The sequence below is a fragment of the Bos indicus genome, chromosome 9 (assembly GCF_029378745.1).
Source record: "Bos indicus isolate NIAB-ARS_2022 breed Sahiwal x Tharparkar chromosome 9, NIAB-ARS_B.indTharparkar_mat_pri_1.0, whole genome shotgun sequence".
NCBI classification, from domain to species: domain Eukaryota; kingdom Metazoa; phylum Chordata; class Mammalia; order Artiodactyla; family Bovidae; genus Bos; species Bos indicus.
Window position 1 is genome coordinate 82346047 of NC_091768.1, and position 18543 is coordinate 82364589.

General features: G+C 40.0%; 1 protein-coding gene across 10 annotated transcripts in view; it reads left to right on the forward strand.

Annotated features, from left to right (window-relative positions):
- UTRN (utrophin) overlaps nucleotides 1-16433 on the forward strand; it is a 557788-nt gene extending 541355 nt beyond the window's left edge. For 9 of the 10 annotated variants that reach the window (XM_070795583.1, XM_070795587.1, XM_070795585.1 and 6 more), the window contains 5 exons: nucleotides 342-582; nucleotides 5398-5506; nucleotides 6979-7077; nucleotides 10890-10912; nucleotides 14423-16433. In XM_070795583.1, coding sequence (XP_070651684.1) covers nucleotides 342-582; nucleotides 5398-5506; nucleotides 6979-7077; nucleotides 10890-10912; nucleotides 14423-14431 — 481 coding nt within the window. In that variant the 3' untranslated portion in view covers nucleotides 14432-16433. The remainder of the gene's footprint in view (nucleotides 1-341; nucleotides 583-5397; nucleotides 5507-6978; nucleotides 7078-10889; nucleotides 10913-14422) is intronic. The other variant, XM_070795588.1, reaches the window with a different exon arrangement.
- Nucleotides 16434-18543: the final 2110 nt, after the last annotated feature.

Consider the following 18543-nt stretch of genomic DNA (forward strand, 5'->3'; position numbering starts at 1 on the left):
CGGAGAAATGGGAAATCCTTTCATATGCACTTCCACATGGCCTTACCCATTCTTTTTTCAGGACTATTGTCCAGGAAATACAGTGGAGGCAAAGTTTCAGAGGTCATTAACACACTGGGCAGCTGGGTGCAGATTACAGCTACATTTTAGGGTTCAGGGGTGCTGTCTATTAGAACATCTATTTATTTAAAGCTACAGTTTTATTCATGCTTGCTTGTCTCATTGATAAATGTTTTTACCTATGAGGAAATAAGTAGTCTCGACTACATTTGGAGCTCATGGGCAATTTTGGAAAGAAGGTGATATGTCCAATACTAATTCAGTTTTCGGTTCTCCACTAGAAATCTGCAGGTGGAATATGAGCAGCTGAAAGAGCAGCACTTGAGAAGGGGCCTCCCTGTCGGCTCCCCTCCAGACTCTGTTGTGTCCCCTCATCACACGTCTGAGGATTCAGAACTTATAGCAGAGGCGAAACTCCTCAGGCAGCACAAAGGTCGGCTGGAGGCCAGGATGCAGATTTTAGAAGATCACAACAAGCAGCTGGAGTCTCAGCTCCACCGACTTCGGCAGCTGCTAGAGCAGGTAGAGTGTGCAGAACCTGGCGTCCCCTGTCCCCACGCCATCTGCCCTGGTCCCATGTCCCATGGGGCTCAGTCCCAGAGTCAGTAGGAAGATTCACTTCTCGTTTCTCCTCTCCATAGTTGATTTCAACTGGCTTAGAAATCCCTCTACAAACGTAAGCATTCAATCCTCACTGGCACCAAAAAAAAAAAAAATGCATTTTCCCAGCTTAAGATGGAATTGCTCATTCTTCTTTAACAATTAAATCTGTCTCAGCTCTGAATAGGTTAAGGGAAAAGATCCTATCACATACATCTGCATAAATTACATTTGGGAAACATCTGTGGATATTAAGGGAAAGGAAGTGACCTGAACTCTTCATGCTAAAACCTCCTTCCCGTAAACTATTTTCAAGAAATTAAGTAACAGATGTTTATTAATTTTCAGCTATTATTTCCTCACATAGCACCATGTTTTATGGCAGTTGTTTGCAAACTTTCTTGACAATAAAAATACAATTTGCATTATGATGAATGCATACAAGTGTGATGAGTACAAAATGCTAATTGCTGTTATTAAAAAATACTGCCTATTTCTATTTTTCTTCCCCCTCCTCCTCCCTTCTTCCTTCCTTTCCCTTCCTTCGCCTCTTCCCTTTCATTTTTCATCTATCTTTCTTAGTGTTGGTCAGGCCCAATTTTATAACTCATGAGTGGATAATAGCCTGCGATTTTGAAACACACTGTTCTTTGGGATATAAAAGAAGCATCAGATATAGTTTCTGCAATCTTGTTAGGGACCATAACAAGATAGTATGATATATGACAAGATAATGTCATCTATAGAGACATACACCCTGTGGAGAATGAAGTAACTGGTTACATCCAGCAGCTGAAGAGCGGGGATCATGTCACAGAGCTAGTAGTGAAGATGTCTTTGCAGCAGGAAGAGCGGGGATCGTGTCACAGAGCTAGCAGTGAAGATGTCTTTGCAGCAGTTGTTTGTTGTGAAGAATCCCAGACGATGGGCCTGGAACTTGCCTCTCCTGAAAAATCCCTGACATCCACATCCATGCTCTCTTTTGCTTTCTTCTCTGGCCCATGCAGTATGAGGGGCCCCTAGACAGTGAATAGGAATGCTTTTCTCCAGAAATGATGTATGAATCAAAGGCAGAAACAACTTTCTCTCCAGTGATTTTCTCAAATTTTAGAAAACCGTCTTTTCACAGTTGCTTAGCAGTATCTTTTAACGTGTCAGAATCATTCAAAACAGTGTAATTTTTGCATTACCTATACAGCGGGCCACAGAACACCCCTTATCCTTTCTGAATGTCTGTCACTGTTTCAGACTTTGCGTGACACTGTTTGGGAGAAGGTTTGCTTAGAAACTGTGCATTATTTAGACTTTCCCCGAGGCCTGGCAGGCTTTCTTTTAGTCCTTTGTATATTAGGTTTTCACCTTGATGTCACTCCCATACAGACGGCAAAACTATATTGTCAATATTGTATGATGTTTCTGAATGGTGCCTGGACAAAGGATGACTTTTTCCTCGGACTCTCTTATTTAGAATATGAAGTTTGAGTATTAGGGACTTAGTGCACAGGTAGAAGTGCTGTGGAAGGCAGCTGTGCTTGAAAAGTTTGTTTTCTATAGCCTGTGATGCTCTGAACAGAGCCAAGGCTCTCCTGCTCACCCCCTGCCTCCCCCTACTCTCTTCCTCCCATTAAGACCGAGCTGCCTAATGGCTCATGAGCCTTCAGAATCGCACAGTAATGCTTTACAAGATATCGGATATCTAAATAGCTCTGTATATTCTAGACTATAAGGCTCTTATCTCTTCTTAATGACCTAGCATGAATGCCAAAAGTTGATGGAAAATTCAACTCTGATAGTAAAAACTAGCAAAACTGCCAGACTTCAGCTAATATAGATTTAATGGAAACAAACAGCATCAAAATCAATGGAACTTCTGCACTGCCTTTACAATGAATCACGCTTTTCTAATCTGACCATGTACCTGTCAATGTATCCATCACCATTTCAAACTTCCTGCCTTTGTGAAGTATTTATTAGGTGTGTCAGATTCCTTTCTAATCACTACAGAAATACTAACTGATCACCTCCTTCACAACACATGATATATCATGCAGATACCCTTATCACCAACCCTAATTTTTAAATTTAAAAAAATCTAGGTTTTTATAAATAAAAAAGAGATAGTTATAAAATTGCCTCAGAATTAGACAACTCTGAGTGACCAAGTCTGTATCCAAGCAGCTGAATCCAACATCATGCTCTTCAAGCACAGGGAACTTTATTCAGTCCTCAGTAATGACCTATATGGGAATCTAAAGAGTGGGTATATGTACACATGTATAACTGACTCACTTTGCTGTACAGAAGAAGATAACACAACATTGTAAAGCAACTTCAAAAAAAAAAAAAACCAAAATCATACCCTTTCAGTTCAGTTCAGTTCAGTTGCTCAGTCGTGTCTGACTCTTTGCGACCCCATGAATCGCAGCACGCCAGGCCTCCCTGTCCATCACCAACTCCCGGAGTTCATTCAGACTCATGTCCATCGAGTCAATGATGCCATCCAGCCATCTCATCCTCTGTCATCCCCTTCTCCTCCTGCCCCCAATCCCTCCCAGCATCAGTCTTTTCCAATGAGTCAACTCTTTGCATGAGGTGGCCAAAGTTCTGAAGTTTCAGCTTTAGCATCATTCCTTCCAAAGAAATCCCAGGGCTGATCTCCTTCAGAATGGACTGGTTGGATCTCCTTGCAGTCCAAGGGACTCTCAAGAGTCTTCTCCAACACCACAGTTCAAAAGCATCAATTCTTCAGTGCTCAGCTTTCTTCACAGTCCAACTCTCACATCCATACATGACCACAGGAAAAACCATAGCCTTGACTAGACGAAACTTTGTTGGCAAAGTGATGTCTCTGCTTTTCAATATGCTATGTAGGTTGGTCATAACTTTCCTTCCAAGGAGTAAGCGTCTTCTAATTTCATGGCTGCAGTCACCATCTGCAGTGATTTTGGAGCCCAGAAAAATAAAGTCTGACACTGTTTCCACTGTTTCCCCATCTATTTCCCATGAAGTGATGGGACCAGATGCCATGATCTTAGTTTTCTGAATGTTGAGCTTTAAGCCAACTTTTTCACTCTCCACTTTCACTTTCATCAAGAAGCTTTTGAATTCCTCTTCACTTTCTGCCATAAGGGTGGTGTCATCTGCATATCTGAGGTTATTGATATTTCTCCCGGCAATCTTGTTTCCAGCTTGTGCTTCTTCCAGCCCAGCGTTTCTCATGATGTACTCTGCATAGAAAGAGGGTAAATAAGCAGAGTGACAATATACAGCCTTTTGCCTACAGGTTTCTCAAGAGGCAGGTCAGGTGGTCTGGTATTCCCATCTCTTTCAGAATTTTCCACAGTTTATTGTGATCCACACAGTCAAAGGCTTTGGCATAGTCAATAAAGCAGAAATAGATGTTTTTCTGGAACTCTTGCTTTTTTGGTGATCCAGTGGATGTTGGCAATTCGATCTCTGGTTCCTCTGCCTTTTCTAAAACCAGCTTGAACATCTGGAAGTTCGCAGTTCACATGTTGCTGAAGCCTGGTTTGGAGAATTTTGAGCATGACTTTACTAGCGTGTGAGATGAGTGCAATTGTGCGGTAGTTTGAGCATTCTTGGGCATTGCCTTTCTTTGGGATTGGAATGAAAACTGACCTTTTCCAGTCCTGTGGCCACTGCTGAGTTTTCCACATTTGCTGGCATATTGAGTGCAACACTTTCACAGCATCATCTTTCAGGATTTGGAATAGCTCAACTGGAATTCCATCACCTCCACTAGCTTTGTTCATAGTGATGCTTTCTAAGGCCCACTTGACTTCACATTCCAGGATGTCTGGCTCTGGGTCAGTGATCACACCATCGTGATTATTTTGGTCATGAAGATCTTTTTTGTACAGTTCTTCTGTGTATTATTGCCATCTCTTCTTAATATCTTCTGCTTCTGTTAGGTCCATACCATTTCTGTCATTTATTGAGCCCATCTTTGCTTGAAATGCTCCCTTGGTATCTCTGATTTTCTTGAAGAGATCTATAGTCTTTCCCATTCTGTTGTTTTCCTCTGTTTCTTTGCATTGGTCGCTGAGGAAGGCTTTATTATCTCTCCTTGCTATTCTTTGGAACTCTGCATTCAGATACTTACATCTTTCCTTTTCTCCTTTGCTTTTCGCTTCTCTTTTTTTCACAGCTATTTGTAAGGCCTCCTCAGACAGCCATTTTGCTTTTTTGCATTTCTTTTCCATGGGGATGGTCTTGATCCCTGTCTCCTGTACAATTTCACGAACCTCCGTCCATAGTTCATCAGGCACTCTATCATACCCTTTACCACTCTCCAATATTGCTCTTAAATATTGATTTAAGTTAAAAAATTAGCATAATTTTTAAATTAGATAAATTTACTGAATGGGAAGCAGTGTTAATTTTAAAGATGAATGAAACATGTTTCCAAAATCGCTTGGTTGACGTAAAAGTAATAGAACAATTGAGGGAATGACCCTGACATTGATAGGTAAATCCTGCCAAATAACCAAGTGAATTCTTCAAAGTTCTCAGATCCAAAGGGAAGGACCATTTGGTCCTCAGCTGAACACTAGTGAGTCCACCAACTGACGTTAAAGCGTATTTGAAAATGACTGAGGGTGAAGGATGTTATGTGATTTAATTATCCATAGTTGGGGAAGGGAAGTTAGAAACAGAAATGTTTTCTTTAATCACTTTTTGAATCTCTTCAATTTTAACCTCTGAATGTGATTTCAGCCTGAATCTGATTCGCAAATCAATGGCGTCTCCCCTTGGGCTTCCCCTCAGCAGTCGGCACTGAACTACTCCCTGGATCCAGACCCGGGCCCGCAGTTCCACCAGGCAGGTCTGTGTCCGCAAGACTCGGCTACTCTCTCCCCTGCTCTACCCTGGGCTTTGCCATTTGTGCGCTTTTCATTTTAAATAACATTCTTGCACATGCCGGCCTTAAGCATAAGGGAATTCGTATTCTCTTTCATCTCAGCTGAGTACAAAGCCATTTTAACAATACTGAAAAAAGCAAGCATTTTAGAATAATAAACTATAATGCACATGTTTGTGTAAGGTGTAGTAGTGAATCGAATTTTGATGAGAGAGGAGAAAGAGCTCCTTCCTTTTGGGATGAGCAACAATTTACTTTGTTCTTTGCCTTAGGAATGATTTTTTTTTTCAATAAACTTCTGTCTCTGAAATTTCATAGTTGTACACATTCAGAATAAACGACTAAAGAATATCACACCAAATATAGTTTTCTCTGCCCAGGGCTGGGGACTCAGTATTCTGCTTTCTCCATCCTAGTTCCCCGAGACATTTCTGCCTCAGCCACCCCCATCTGAGGCTGAAGTCCCACCTAGCCTGTCCTTGGTCACAATGGGGACCTGTCACTGCTGCGAGGATGGGCTCTGTCAACCAGGAATTCTGGAATGACATTTTGTTATTGATGAAATTAAGCTCTAAAATCCTACTGAGAACCCCATACTTGAACCAAAATAATTTGTTAATGGGAATCCTTTTGCTGCATGTATCAGAGGAAAACCTAAAATAGTGAAATTATTTTAAATTGTTAAATAAGAGAATTATTTTGCTATTGATGATAGACTAAATAAACATCAAAATAGAAAGTGTCTTATAAAATACTTCTAACTTTGTAGCAGTGTAAGCTAGCCTATGCTGAAGTCTCCATAAAGAAGGAAGGAAAAAATTGATGGAATATATTTCTCATATGAAAATATACTTGATGGGCTTCCCTGGTGGCTCAGTGGTAAATAATCCTCCTGTCAATGCAGGAGACACAGGTTCAATCCCTGGTCTGGGAAGATCCCATATGCCACAGAGAAACTAATCAGCCCTTGCACCACAACTATTGAACCTGTGTTCTGGAGCCTGGGAGCTGCAACTACTGAAATTTGCAATGCCCTGGAGCCTGTGCTCTGCAACTAGAGAAAAGCCCACATGCAGTAACGAAGACCCAGCACAGCCAAAAATAAATAGAGTTATTTTTTAAATAGCTGTGCAAAATAGTGGAATTCTAACTAAGAAATAATATGACCCCATTACTTATTTTTCACTTGTGAATTTTCCCCTGGCACTTGAATTCTTTCTATAGAAACATCTAATACATTTTAATTATGTAAAATTCTGTTACCAGAAATTAATGCAAAAGTGATTTTCGAATTTCCCCCTAAAATTATTCTTTGCAAGGAGACTATTTTCACACTGATGTTTAGAGGCCAGTACTGGCATTTTTCCCCCACAGTTGGGTTTTAGTGGAAGACCGGACGTTAATCTGAGAGCGTCTGTTGTTCTTTCTATCTGCAGGCACGGCGGCAGAGGAGTCGCTGGCACCCCCTCATGACACCAGCACGGACCTCACAGAGGTCATGGAGCAGATCAACAGTACGTTTCCATCCTGTTGCCGTGAGTATGAAAGATCGTAATGCCGCTACTATGCTTTTTCCTTCCATTTCTTTTTTCCTGTGTGAGGCCCTTTGTCTTCTTTGGTGAGATAACAGCAATATTAGAAGCGAGACTGAACATTATTTGAAGATAAATCAAGCTTTCCATATGTCAGCAAGGCAAACAAAGCCCAACCTGGATGCCATCACATCCCAGGGTGGAGGGCCAGTGCCACCCTGCTCTTTGAGATCCTTTGATCTGCCCTGTGATCGACAACCTGGGGCACATAAAACAAGTCTGTCTTTAAGGAGAAATTATCCTCTTCAGTGCAGGCCATAGTAAGAAAGGTGTATTTCTCCAAAAGAGTGTTTTTTGTGGTATGCCAGACAAAGTCTGAAAATAGCTTTTTCTAAGTCATTCCTTCTCTTTTCTTCAGATATTGTCTTCTGATGTCATCAAGTTCAGATGTAAAAAGGGATTATTTTCAATTTCACACCCCACCCCCCATCTTTTGTTTTGGTGTGGGTTTTGTTTTGTTTTTATTATTTTTTTTAGGTTCATGGGTTCTTTTCTCAAGGAATAAAATAGTCACTGTAAGAAAGGCCAAACAATTTAAAGCACGGCAGATTATGACCCTGTGAATTCTCCATATGAACAACCAAGAGCCAGAAAATAACCAAATAAAAATCCCAGAGGAAACTGTATAATTGTTATTTATTGATTTTTTTCCCCCAAACATTTTGTCTTCAGCACCTTGGTGTCTTGCAGTTTCTACTGAGCTGTCAGCAAAAACATTTCTGTTGTTTCAAACAAACAGCTTACTGTACATACATACACACCACTTAAAGCTGCAATTATATTTTAAATAATATTTTAAAGAAATCAGAATATATTATTTAAAAATTTATATTTATAATTTTAGGGTGATTAGCTCTAGTCAGCCATTACACTAAGATTCTAGTACTGCACCTCAGGTGGTGCTAGTGGTGAAGAAGCCACCCACGAGCCAATGCAGGAGACATAATAGACTCGGGTGCAATTCCTGGATTGGGAAGATTCCCTGGAATAAGAAATGGCAGCCCACTCCAGGATTCTTGCCTGGAGAATCCCATGAAAAGAAGAGTCTGGCAGGCTATGGTCCATGGGGTTGCAAAGGGTTGGACACAACTCAAGTGACTTAGCTCAGCACAGCACTATTATATATTATTCATCATATATATGTAGTATATAAAACAGCCTGTCATTACACCCCTTTCCATCCTCTCCTCAGAAAATACCACTTTAAATGACAGTAAAGAGTCTTTATACTTTGATAATATAAAAATCTCCCAAGATAGGGATAGCTTTTCATAAAAATAAAAACATAAATTGATTTATTTATGAAATTGACATATACTTTTAAATTCTGCCTGGATTGATTAAACTTTTTTTTTTTTTTAATGGATGTAAAATAGAAATGAGCACCTGCCGCAAATTTGGTGCCCAATATATTTCTGGATTGAATGAGTGAATGAATGAATGATAAAATTTTCCTGTTGGGAAGGAAGGTTTAATTGATAGTACTAGATAGTACTTAGAAGGTTCTGTTGGATTCCTTTGCTTTGTTGCCCCTTTTAAGCTGTACAAGCTAGCAAATACTTTAATAAGCCTTTGCATCTCCAAAGCTTCAGTTCAGTTCAGTCGCTCAGTGATGTCTGACTCTTTGCGACCCCATGGACTGCAGCATGCCAGGCTTCCCTGTCCATCACAAACTCCCAAAGCTAACTGACCATCTTTGGAGAGTTTTTGAAAGCAAATCGGATTGGCATCCTCCCAATGCCAAGCCAATCCCCTGTAACTAATGAGAACTTTAAAACTGCTGGTCACCAGCATACAGTGAATTGATCTGCATGTTAATCTTGACTTTTGATCCTTTGTGAATTAAACATTAGCATGGTCACAAGTGAATTTCCACTCCTGGCACTCTTGGAATTAAAATGAAACTGTATTCTTAAATCCTAATTGTATGAATTGTCTACTTAAACATGACTTTTTTTTCTTGCTGTGTCTGTATATTGTTGCACATAACACTTTAGAATTCCTCTGTCTTGGATTAATGTCCCAGTTGGTCCTGATAGCATCCTTGAATTATGGCCTTTTAAAGTTTTCTTTTAATTATGTATGTTGAGTTTCAGAGCAGAGACGCAAGCATTTCCATCTCTTCCTGACAAGGAGTTAATGAAGGGAATGTAATCGTGTTGCCTATTAACTGATATACTAAAATTTCCACTGACTGCCGTAACTAATTTTTTCAGTGTAACATCATTTTGTTGTTGTTTTTTTCTTTTATGTCATCCAAATATACAAGATGCTAGTAGTAAGATGAATATTATTTTCACTAATAGACTAACAAATGCTTTTTAATTATTTTTTTTATCTGCAGGCATATTCTTACTGTGAATTGCCTATATTTATTGAGCTTGATTGACATTCATCAAAACTTCAAGACCTACTAAAATACAATGATTTCCTGATTTCTTTAAAATATGTATTTTATGATTTGTTCAAGAGGGTACTTGTAGCCTTTATTTAATAAAAGGCTACAGGGTTAAAATGTTGATTTGCAGCAAAACAGATTTGATTTCTGTTTGGATTCGGCTGTTTGTTACTGAGAAGAGAAGCTTACCTCTGCCTATGGTATACTTCATGCTCATGCAACTAAGGTTTCCCTCAAGAGGGTGTAGTTCTGTGCAAGGGTAATTCCCCTGTGTAAGGAAGTCCACTCTTTTTTCCCTGATATAACTTACACAATTGGTAGGACTTGATTATTCCCCCCAATACTACTGGGGTGCACACTTTCCCTCCAGGGCATCATAAGAAGCTTCCACTTCTTGCTCTTTTTCTCATGAAGCACCTACTGTGTGGTCACAGGTTTTTTGTTTTTTTGTTTGTTTCCCTTCAAAAAGGGGGAAACAAAAAAATAGAATGATGAAAGTAGTCACATGCTGTTTGATTAGGGACGATCTTTAATGACCCAGAACAGATGCTACTATCATAAGCAGTGGAGCGCCTCTCTCTCCCAGGGCTGAGTACCAGTTCAGAAATTGTGAGATGTCACAGTGAAAGGGAGAGATGAAACCTCAGAGGCCTTAGAGAAGAGCTGTGCTAGTGGCTGCCCTTTCAGGTCGTACTGGATCAGCTTCACTGCACATGCCCTCTGCCACCAAGGAGGAGCTGAGCTGCTCAGATGCAAAGGCAAATTAGACACCATATTCTAACTTATCTCATGCTCTTAACTTAGCCCATGGAAGGCACAGGATTAACCCAAGTTCCTACAAGACTTCTGAGTGCTGAGGACTAGGCTACTGCCACCATCTTCCTGGTCTTTGGGGTAAGGGTGGCAGAAACTAAAGACTCTGGCCCTGGCATTTCCTTAATGACTTCTTGGTCAGAATTTGTACTATTCAGGAGAATATACAGAATTTTCTCTGTTCTAATGCATAAACCAAATATATGGCATGATTTCAGTGGGAAATTTTGAGTTTTTTTTGCAAAACTAATTATTCACTGAATGCTTTAGCATGTACTGCTTTGAGAGAGCTGGCGTATCTTTTGCATATTTTGGTGGAATTTTTATTTCTTAAAGCACATGGGATATGAAAAGCTAAGTAGGGAAACTAGCCCTGTTGAAGCATCTGGCCAAAAAAAAAAAAAAAAACTTCCCCAAAGCTCTTTCTTATTTTCTTATTAATATCCATTTAACAGCTGGGAATGGTGCAGTTTACACTTTTGCATGCATAAAAGGGAGAACCACAGAAATGCCTGCAGTTGACTGTTTTTGTTTTCTCTTTCAGCAAATCTCCCCAGCAGGCCACAGGTAAGAGTTCATGGGTTGACTGGTTTAGGTGTTACAGATTATAACTTGGAGTAAGCAATTAGTGGGACTTCCCTGGTGATCTAGTGGTTAAGACTGTGCTTCCAATGCAGAGTCAGGGTTCGATCCCTGTTCAGGGAACTAAGATCCCACATGCTTTACAGGATGGCCGGTTTGCTTTTTTATTTTTTTTTTCCTTTCTTTATTTAAAAATAAAATGTTTAAGCGATTACCTACTGTTGATTTTTGATTTTTGCTATATTTTCACCTTATGAAAATAGAGAATTGAAATTCTTTTATGCTATAAATGTGCATTCAGAGTCCATGAACCATGCTCTGTTTTTATTTAGGGACAGAATGTTTTCCTGTTAGACCCCTTTCTTCTCATTTCTTGGTAGAACCATGATATGGAGTTTATCCCTTGGCTTCCTGCTAGTGGACAGGACCCTCCTGCACAGCCCACTCGCAATGCCTACCAGCCCTGCCCTAGGACATGATTTCTCCCTGTTTTGCTCTTCACTTACTTCATATCCTGTGCTTGATGAGAGTGCGTCAAATGCTGCTCTGACACTATTCAGTCAGTGTTTGTCTTTATACTGGTGCCCTTGCTTACTGCCTGTGTTGCATACAGCCGCAGTTTAAGAGCTCTGCAAGGCTGGAGAAACCACGTGTGCAGTTGATAACAGACCAGTGACATGCTTGTGAAGGTAGTCAGGAGACAGACCTGTAGGTTTGCTTCTCCACATTCTGATACCATGAGCTAATGGAAACAAGGTTTAGGGGGTCCTAGTGGGCTTCCCGGGTGGCTCAGTGGATAAAGAACCTGCCTGCCATGCAGATGCTGGAGATATGAATTTGATTCCTGGGTTGGGGAGATCCCCTAGAGGAAGGTACAGCAACCCACTCCAGTATTCTTGCCTGGAGAATCCCATGGACAGAGGAGCCTGGCAGGCTACAGTCCATGGGGTCACAAAGAGTTGGACATGACAAGTGACCAAGCACAGCACAGCATTGTTGATTTATTCCCCATGTAAATAAGGAAACTTGCTTGACATGTTAGTTGATTTGGTACAGCAGTTTGTCAGCCTGAGGAGGGGAACCCTCCCACGCCAGTTTTTCCAGATGCCCCAATTGCCAGATCTTTTGTGTTCTAACAGGTTTTTAGTGAAAGTCACTCAGTCGTGTCCAACTCTTTGTGACCCCATGAACTATACAGTCCATGGAGTCTTCCAGGCCAGGATACTGGAGTGGGTAGCTGTTCCCTTCTCCAGGGGATCTTCCTGACCCAGGAAGCAAACCAGGGTCTTCACATTGCACGTGGATTCTTTACCAGTTGAGCTACCAGGGAAGCCCAAAGTGAAAGTCACTCAGTAGACTCAAGCCTTTAATAGTTCTATGTACTATGTAAAATTACCCCAGATAGGTTTAGCTGACAGGGTTCTCCCAAACATGTACTTCAGATAGCTACCACAGAACATGGACTTAAAAGCCATGCCTGGGGCAGTACACAAAGCTGCTTTTGTTATTCTGAGGGGAGAAGATTTTGATTTTTCATTTAAGAATTTGCTGAGAACTGTTGGCAGATATAGCCCATGTGTTTTTCAGTATTTTCCTTATCAGGTAGTCTTAGAAATAGTGTGTCCCAAGACCACAGTAAATCTTTGGAGAACATTTTTCCTCATGCACCTTTTATGAATCTTTTTGAAACCGTGAACCCTCTGATTGTGCTACTGCCTTAATGGCCCAAGAGGCTGAGATATTAAGGAGAAGTACCAATGGTTCATCTTTAGTAACTGGAGGGAACACAAGGGAATATGAAGTAGATCAGTGGCTGTGGTGTGAGAGCCTGTGAGAAGGAAGAACCTCATCCCAGAGAGCAGAAGTCTTGTGATTGTTCTGTTGTCTTAGTGAATCAGAAGCAGGGGCTTCAGCAGAGAGTGAGGCTGGGGAGGAGGCCTTGGAGGTATGAGGAGAGACTGGAAGATGTGCAGTAGCTGCTTGGAGCTGAGGAGAGTATGTGGAAACAGAGTGACTGCCAGGTAGCATTAAAGGCCACCACTTGCTTGCCTGTGAATTTAACTTGAGGCCTGTCTGCAGGACTATGTGTTGCCCTTCAGCCTCATTCAAGTTCATGGGCACTGGCACCAGAGTAGGCCAAGTATTGCATTTAACTTGAAATTTATTGCATTTAAGTTGAAGTAGTTGTTTGGCCAAGAGAGTACAACAGTTCAAGGGAAGAGGCAGAGGAGCGATGATAATGCTTGCACCCAAGTCTGGAAGGAAGAACAGTGAGGGTGCAATAGGTGTGGGAGACAGGAAATCTGTAGGCCATAGTACCAGAGGATGAGTGAAGTTTGGGTCCTAGTGGAAGTAAGCTGGAAAGGTACAGGTGGGTTGTCAGAAAGGGGGATGATTGAAATTGAAATATTGGAAGGGATGCAGGTGTTGGCAGTCATCCAGATTTGAGACTTTGCGTGGAAGGCTGAGAAAGGGTGAAGGACAGATTCTGGGAGGAGTGGAGCTCAAGGAGCTAAGAGGCCACAGGTTTGGAGAAACCATCTATGTATTGAAATCATGAACATTTAAAACCAATGAATGACAGCCATTTTTTCTTCAAGAGGTAAGGGGACATGAGCTTAGAGCTGCATAGTGGGTGGTATGGTTTGATGACAAGAGATTCAAAGCTGGGTACTTTAAGGAAGGAGAGAGAGAAAAGGCCCTGAAAATCACAATATGAACCTATCCCGTATCTGAGGAGTGTGAGAGATAAAAAACAGACCTATGTAAAGAAGTCCTTTCTTTCTATGGAGGAAGCTGTGCCTTTAGGGAGATGTAGATATCCATTAGAGCAAGCCAGTGAAAGATGCATTTAGAGAAGAGTTTTTGACATAGATTTTAATGATAATGGACCCAACCATTTGATCTCTGAAAGGTTGATGCCACTCCTCTGAGTGTGACCTGGATTTCTATCCTTCCTTGCCTCTGTACATTAGCGCTGAGCCTTTAACTGGCACCATCGCACACCCTTGAACTGTGATTCCTGTCTTGAGTTCTTATTGTCTGGATCCCAGCTGGGATCCAGCTGGTACCCTGGAATTTGTCCAGGGTACCAATTCTGCAGAAGACCTCCCACAGACCCTCAGAGGAACACAGAGTGCTTGCACCAACCTAATTCAGTCAACATTAGTACCTCTCAGGAAAAAAAAAAAGAAAAGACAAATCGTCTCAGTTTTAACTTGGTTTCCAGCCTGGACAAGAGAAAAGTCTTCCAGACTTCCTCTATATCAGCTGAGTTGATGAAAAGCAGGCTATGAAACTTTATGATGAAAGCAAAGGACTTCATTCCAGGAACAAAAGTCAGGTGGGAGTAAAGTATCCCCATTGAATGTAGCAAAAGAGGGCTTGTCTATGCTGAAAGAAGCACTTTTATTTTTTTAAGAGTTGACAGGTCTCTGCTACCTGTAATGCCTTCTGTAAATGTTGTTCTGACAGTGCTATTTTCTCTTCCCACAGGCAATGTGAAGTATTCATCTAGCCAACCAACATTTCTTGATTTACAGTGTTGCCCTTTTCAGCAAATGCCAGTGTCAAGTTCCATTTAATCAGAAGCTCCATGGCTCTTTGAATTATGCTGTTGAGTGCTGACTGTGTGTTCTACTGAAGGAGTAAAACACTGACTATCCAAAGAGGAAAGGATATTTTGTTTTTATAATAATCATATGTTATTGTTTTCTTCTTCCCTTTCTATGCAACTGTAAATTAATGAACAGAATGGTATTTGGAAATGGAAATACATTTGTCACTGATTTGTATACTGTATACAGTATTGGGAAAGTGGGTGGGGGGTTTCTAATATGAGACCTTCTTTTTAATAACCGTGAACAAATGCATCAGAATTAGAAGACAATTTTACATTTTTACATTCCTTCATATTAACCTTGTACAATAACTTCATTTGTTTCTTTGACTCTTTTACCATTATGTTTTGGTTATTTATAATTCATAAGCCACATGACCAAATAGATTTTATTTGTTTCCATGATTTGGCCAAATTAATAACTTCATATATGTCAATCAAATATTATATGTTTATGGATTAGGCTACAGCTCTGTGTATACTATTTAACTTTACTTCACATCATACACTTATTTCTTTAGTGACCACTTGGATAACCGCAATAAAAATCCTGTGGGCCTAACAGGCATTTCTATTGGGATTTTTTTCCCCTTGTCTTTTATCTCCCTGCTCTATATAAGTTGGTGTTGATTTCTTTATTTATTTTATGTCCCAATCTGTATGACAGAATTATAATAATCTCAAAGATTATTTTACCAAAGGTTGCCCATTTAAGCATATTTTCATTTTGACACAGAAACAAGATTTGGTCCAACTTTTCCTAGTTCCCAGGTCTTGATTTTCATCATTCAGTACACAGCAGACCTGTACCTAATTGTGATACCAAAATCCATGGCTGTCTTTAGTTCCCTTTGAAGAAATTTTGATGGTTGTTTATGTCTCTAATATATTCAAGCCCTCAATGATTCTTGAAACCCCCGGTTATTTTCCTTCTGAAAGCAGACACAAATTTAATGAATGTCTCATTTTACTTTTTGAAGGAATAGCTTGTTATATTACCCTTCATTTGACCAATGCATTTGGGAACGATGTTTATCAAAAGCCTGTATCACTGCTTCTATAGAAGAATGAAATTAATGCTTAGATGGTGGAATCCTGGCTTACACCTTTGAGTGCATTCAGTTAGGTATTTGGTTCAGCTCCTGATTTAACATTTATTTGGTTCAGTTTAAACATGCCATGTCATTTACCAAATGTAAAGAAACCAAAAAAAAAAAAAAAGTAAAAATAATGTGTTTTGATTGAAGCATATGTGCTTTAAAACATCAGGACATTTTAACTTTGAGTTCTCTTTAACTGGGATCTGGCCAGAAGGAGGCTTAAAGTTAGAAATTCCTATTCTTTAGAATAGGTTGGGTGGGTTGGGGGGCAAGGGTGTCTATTTGCAGTAAAGATATTTTGAGAAGAAGAAAATTGTTTTATATAAGAGGAAAGCCATGACCACCTTTCTACCTCAGATCCATCTTCATCCATCGCGTTGGAAATAGCTTTATGCCGCTGCAGTTTGAAAAATCTAGAGCTTCTATCAGATCACATCATACCCAGTAAAAATACCTATTTAAAGAAAAAAAAATTCCCTGAACTCTGAACTACAAGTTGTAGATTTGGTGTCTTCCTTGTCCTTCCTTTGAAAAGTTATGTATTAATTTTTTTTCTGCCTGTAATTGTGTGCAACATGTTCTCTATCTGCTATTAAGGAAAAGCTACATAAAACACTACATTGTAACCTTTTAAGTAACGGTAAATATAAAGAAATATATTGCAGTAACAAGGGGAAATAAGTATGTAGTTCTTTTGAAATATGTGGTAAAGAACTAATCATAGACTATCATCTAAACTGGTTACATGTTGTATTTTTCATCCTGAATAAAAGTAATTTTAACACAAGGTGACTTTGATATTCTTCAGTGGTGTTTACTGATAGACTTAGAACTTTGAATGTATGATTATGAAAATAAAATAGAAAGACAGCCTATATCCTGATAATCTACATGTGTTCCTGCAGTTTCTCTCATATGCCCTAATACATTCTTTCTTACTCTCACTGTCTCACTTTCTCTTTCTCTGTGTTTCTCTCTTCTCTCTTATATATATATACATAATTCTCAATTTTCTTTACAGATAGGTTAGGGAAAAATAATATTGGATGTTAAAAATATATATGTGAAACCTATTTAGCTTTTGTTTTAATATCTTAGATGCTATTGGTATTTAGTCACTTACTCTTTCAAATCCCCTTTCAGCTTCAAGCTCTTAAATAATGCGCTTTTTATATATGCACTGGATTCTACCACTCTAGCAGAAGTTTAATCCATTTCAAAGCTACCCCATGGGAATGAGTGCTGAGAATCATGTTGCTTGATTCTGAAAGTAAAAGTATGAAATAGAAAAGTCCCCTTATTTATAGTTTGTTAAAGAAAATTGACCCATTCTAATGAACATACATTTTAAGCATCCTGTCTACTTCAAAGTAATATTCACATTAAGCATTCCTAAAGAACCAGTTGTTGATTTCCAGCAACCTATTGAGTAGGTAAGTGAAAATAGAGGTGAGTAGATAGTGAAAATATAGGCTTCCCCAATGGCTCAGCAATGAAGTATCCACTTGCAATGTAGGAGACACGGGTTCAATCCCTGGGTGTAGGAGATCCCCTGGAGGAGGGCATGGCAACCCACTCCAGTTTCCATGCCTTGGAAATGCTATGGACAGAGGAGCCTGGTGGGCTGCAGCCCATTGGGTGGCAAAGAGTCGGACACCACTGAAGTGCCTTAGCATGCATGCACACACGCGCACACACACATATATATGTGTGTGTATATATATATATATATATATATTTTTTTTTTTTTTTTTTAGAAGAGTGCCCCATGTACAGAAGAGCCTGGTGGGCTACAGTCCATGGGGTCACAAGGAGTCAGACACAACTTAGTGACTAAACAAACAATAATATACAATTTTTTTTTTAAGAATATAGTTTGCCTTTGGTTATTCCCCCAACCCTGTGCACCACCACCATTCCACTGTTTCAATTGACCAACTTTTTCAGGGTCATTTCTTAATTCACTAGTTGAGAATTGAATAGAACTGAATTGAAACCACTAGTTGAGACTTGAATAGAACTGAAGCCACTAATACCACACCACCTAACACTATAAGTTGTATCCTGAAAATTCATTGACATACAATATCAGCTTGTGTTTTTTGAGGTTAATTAACAAAAGCAAGCCTTTGATGGAGGCCAGGGCCCAATCACAGTCACATTACATTCACTACCTGTGGCATTAGTTATTGCTCACCACAATAATGGGACACAGCAGTCATAAAACCTTTATTTAGTTTATGGGATGTGAGGGTCGGCTGATCTGGACAGGACTGTTCTGATTCCATCTGGACTTATCTGGAGTTGACTGGCTGTTGAATGATGTGGGATGTCTAGACTGGGATGACTGGGGATATTGGGCTGAGTTCTTTCATCCACTAGCATGACATCCACTAGGTGTCTTATTGTGCAATGACGGAAGTGTTGGAATGTAGACAGGCTTTGCTGAGAACTGGTGCATCATCACTTCTACTGAATTTTGTTAGTCAAAGCAAATTACAAGGCTAAGTATGAGGAATAGAATCCACTTCTGTTGTGAGAGAAACTGCAGAGCCACAGAACAAAGGGTATAGCTAAGCTGGGGAAGGGCCATCAAATTTCACCTTTTAAACTTAGAGAAGGGCAAAGCAGAGGACTTGGGCTAAAACACTGATGTCAGCTGCCTCAATGGAGTGGGAAGGAAGTAGGCTTTTCACAAGGCCTTCTTCTAAAACCCTTGTGGCTCAGCTGGTAAAGAATCGGCCTGCACTGGAGAAGGAAATGGCAACCCACTCCAGTATTCTTGCCTGGGAAGTTCCATGGACATACAGGCCTGGTAGGCTACAATGCATGGGGTTGCAAAAGAGTTGGACATATTTAGTGACTAAACAACAACAAACAAACAAAAAGAATCCGCC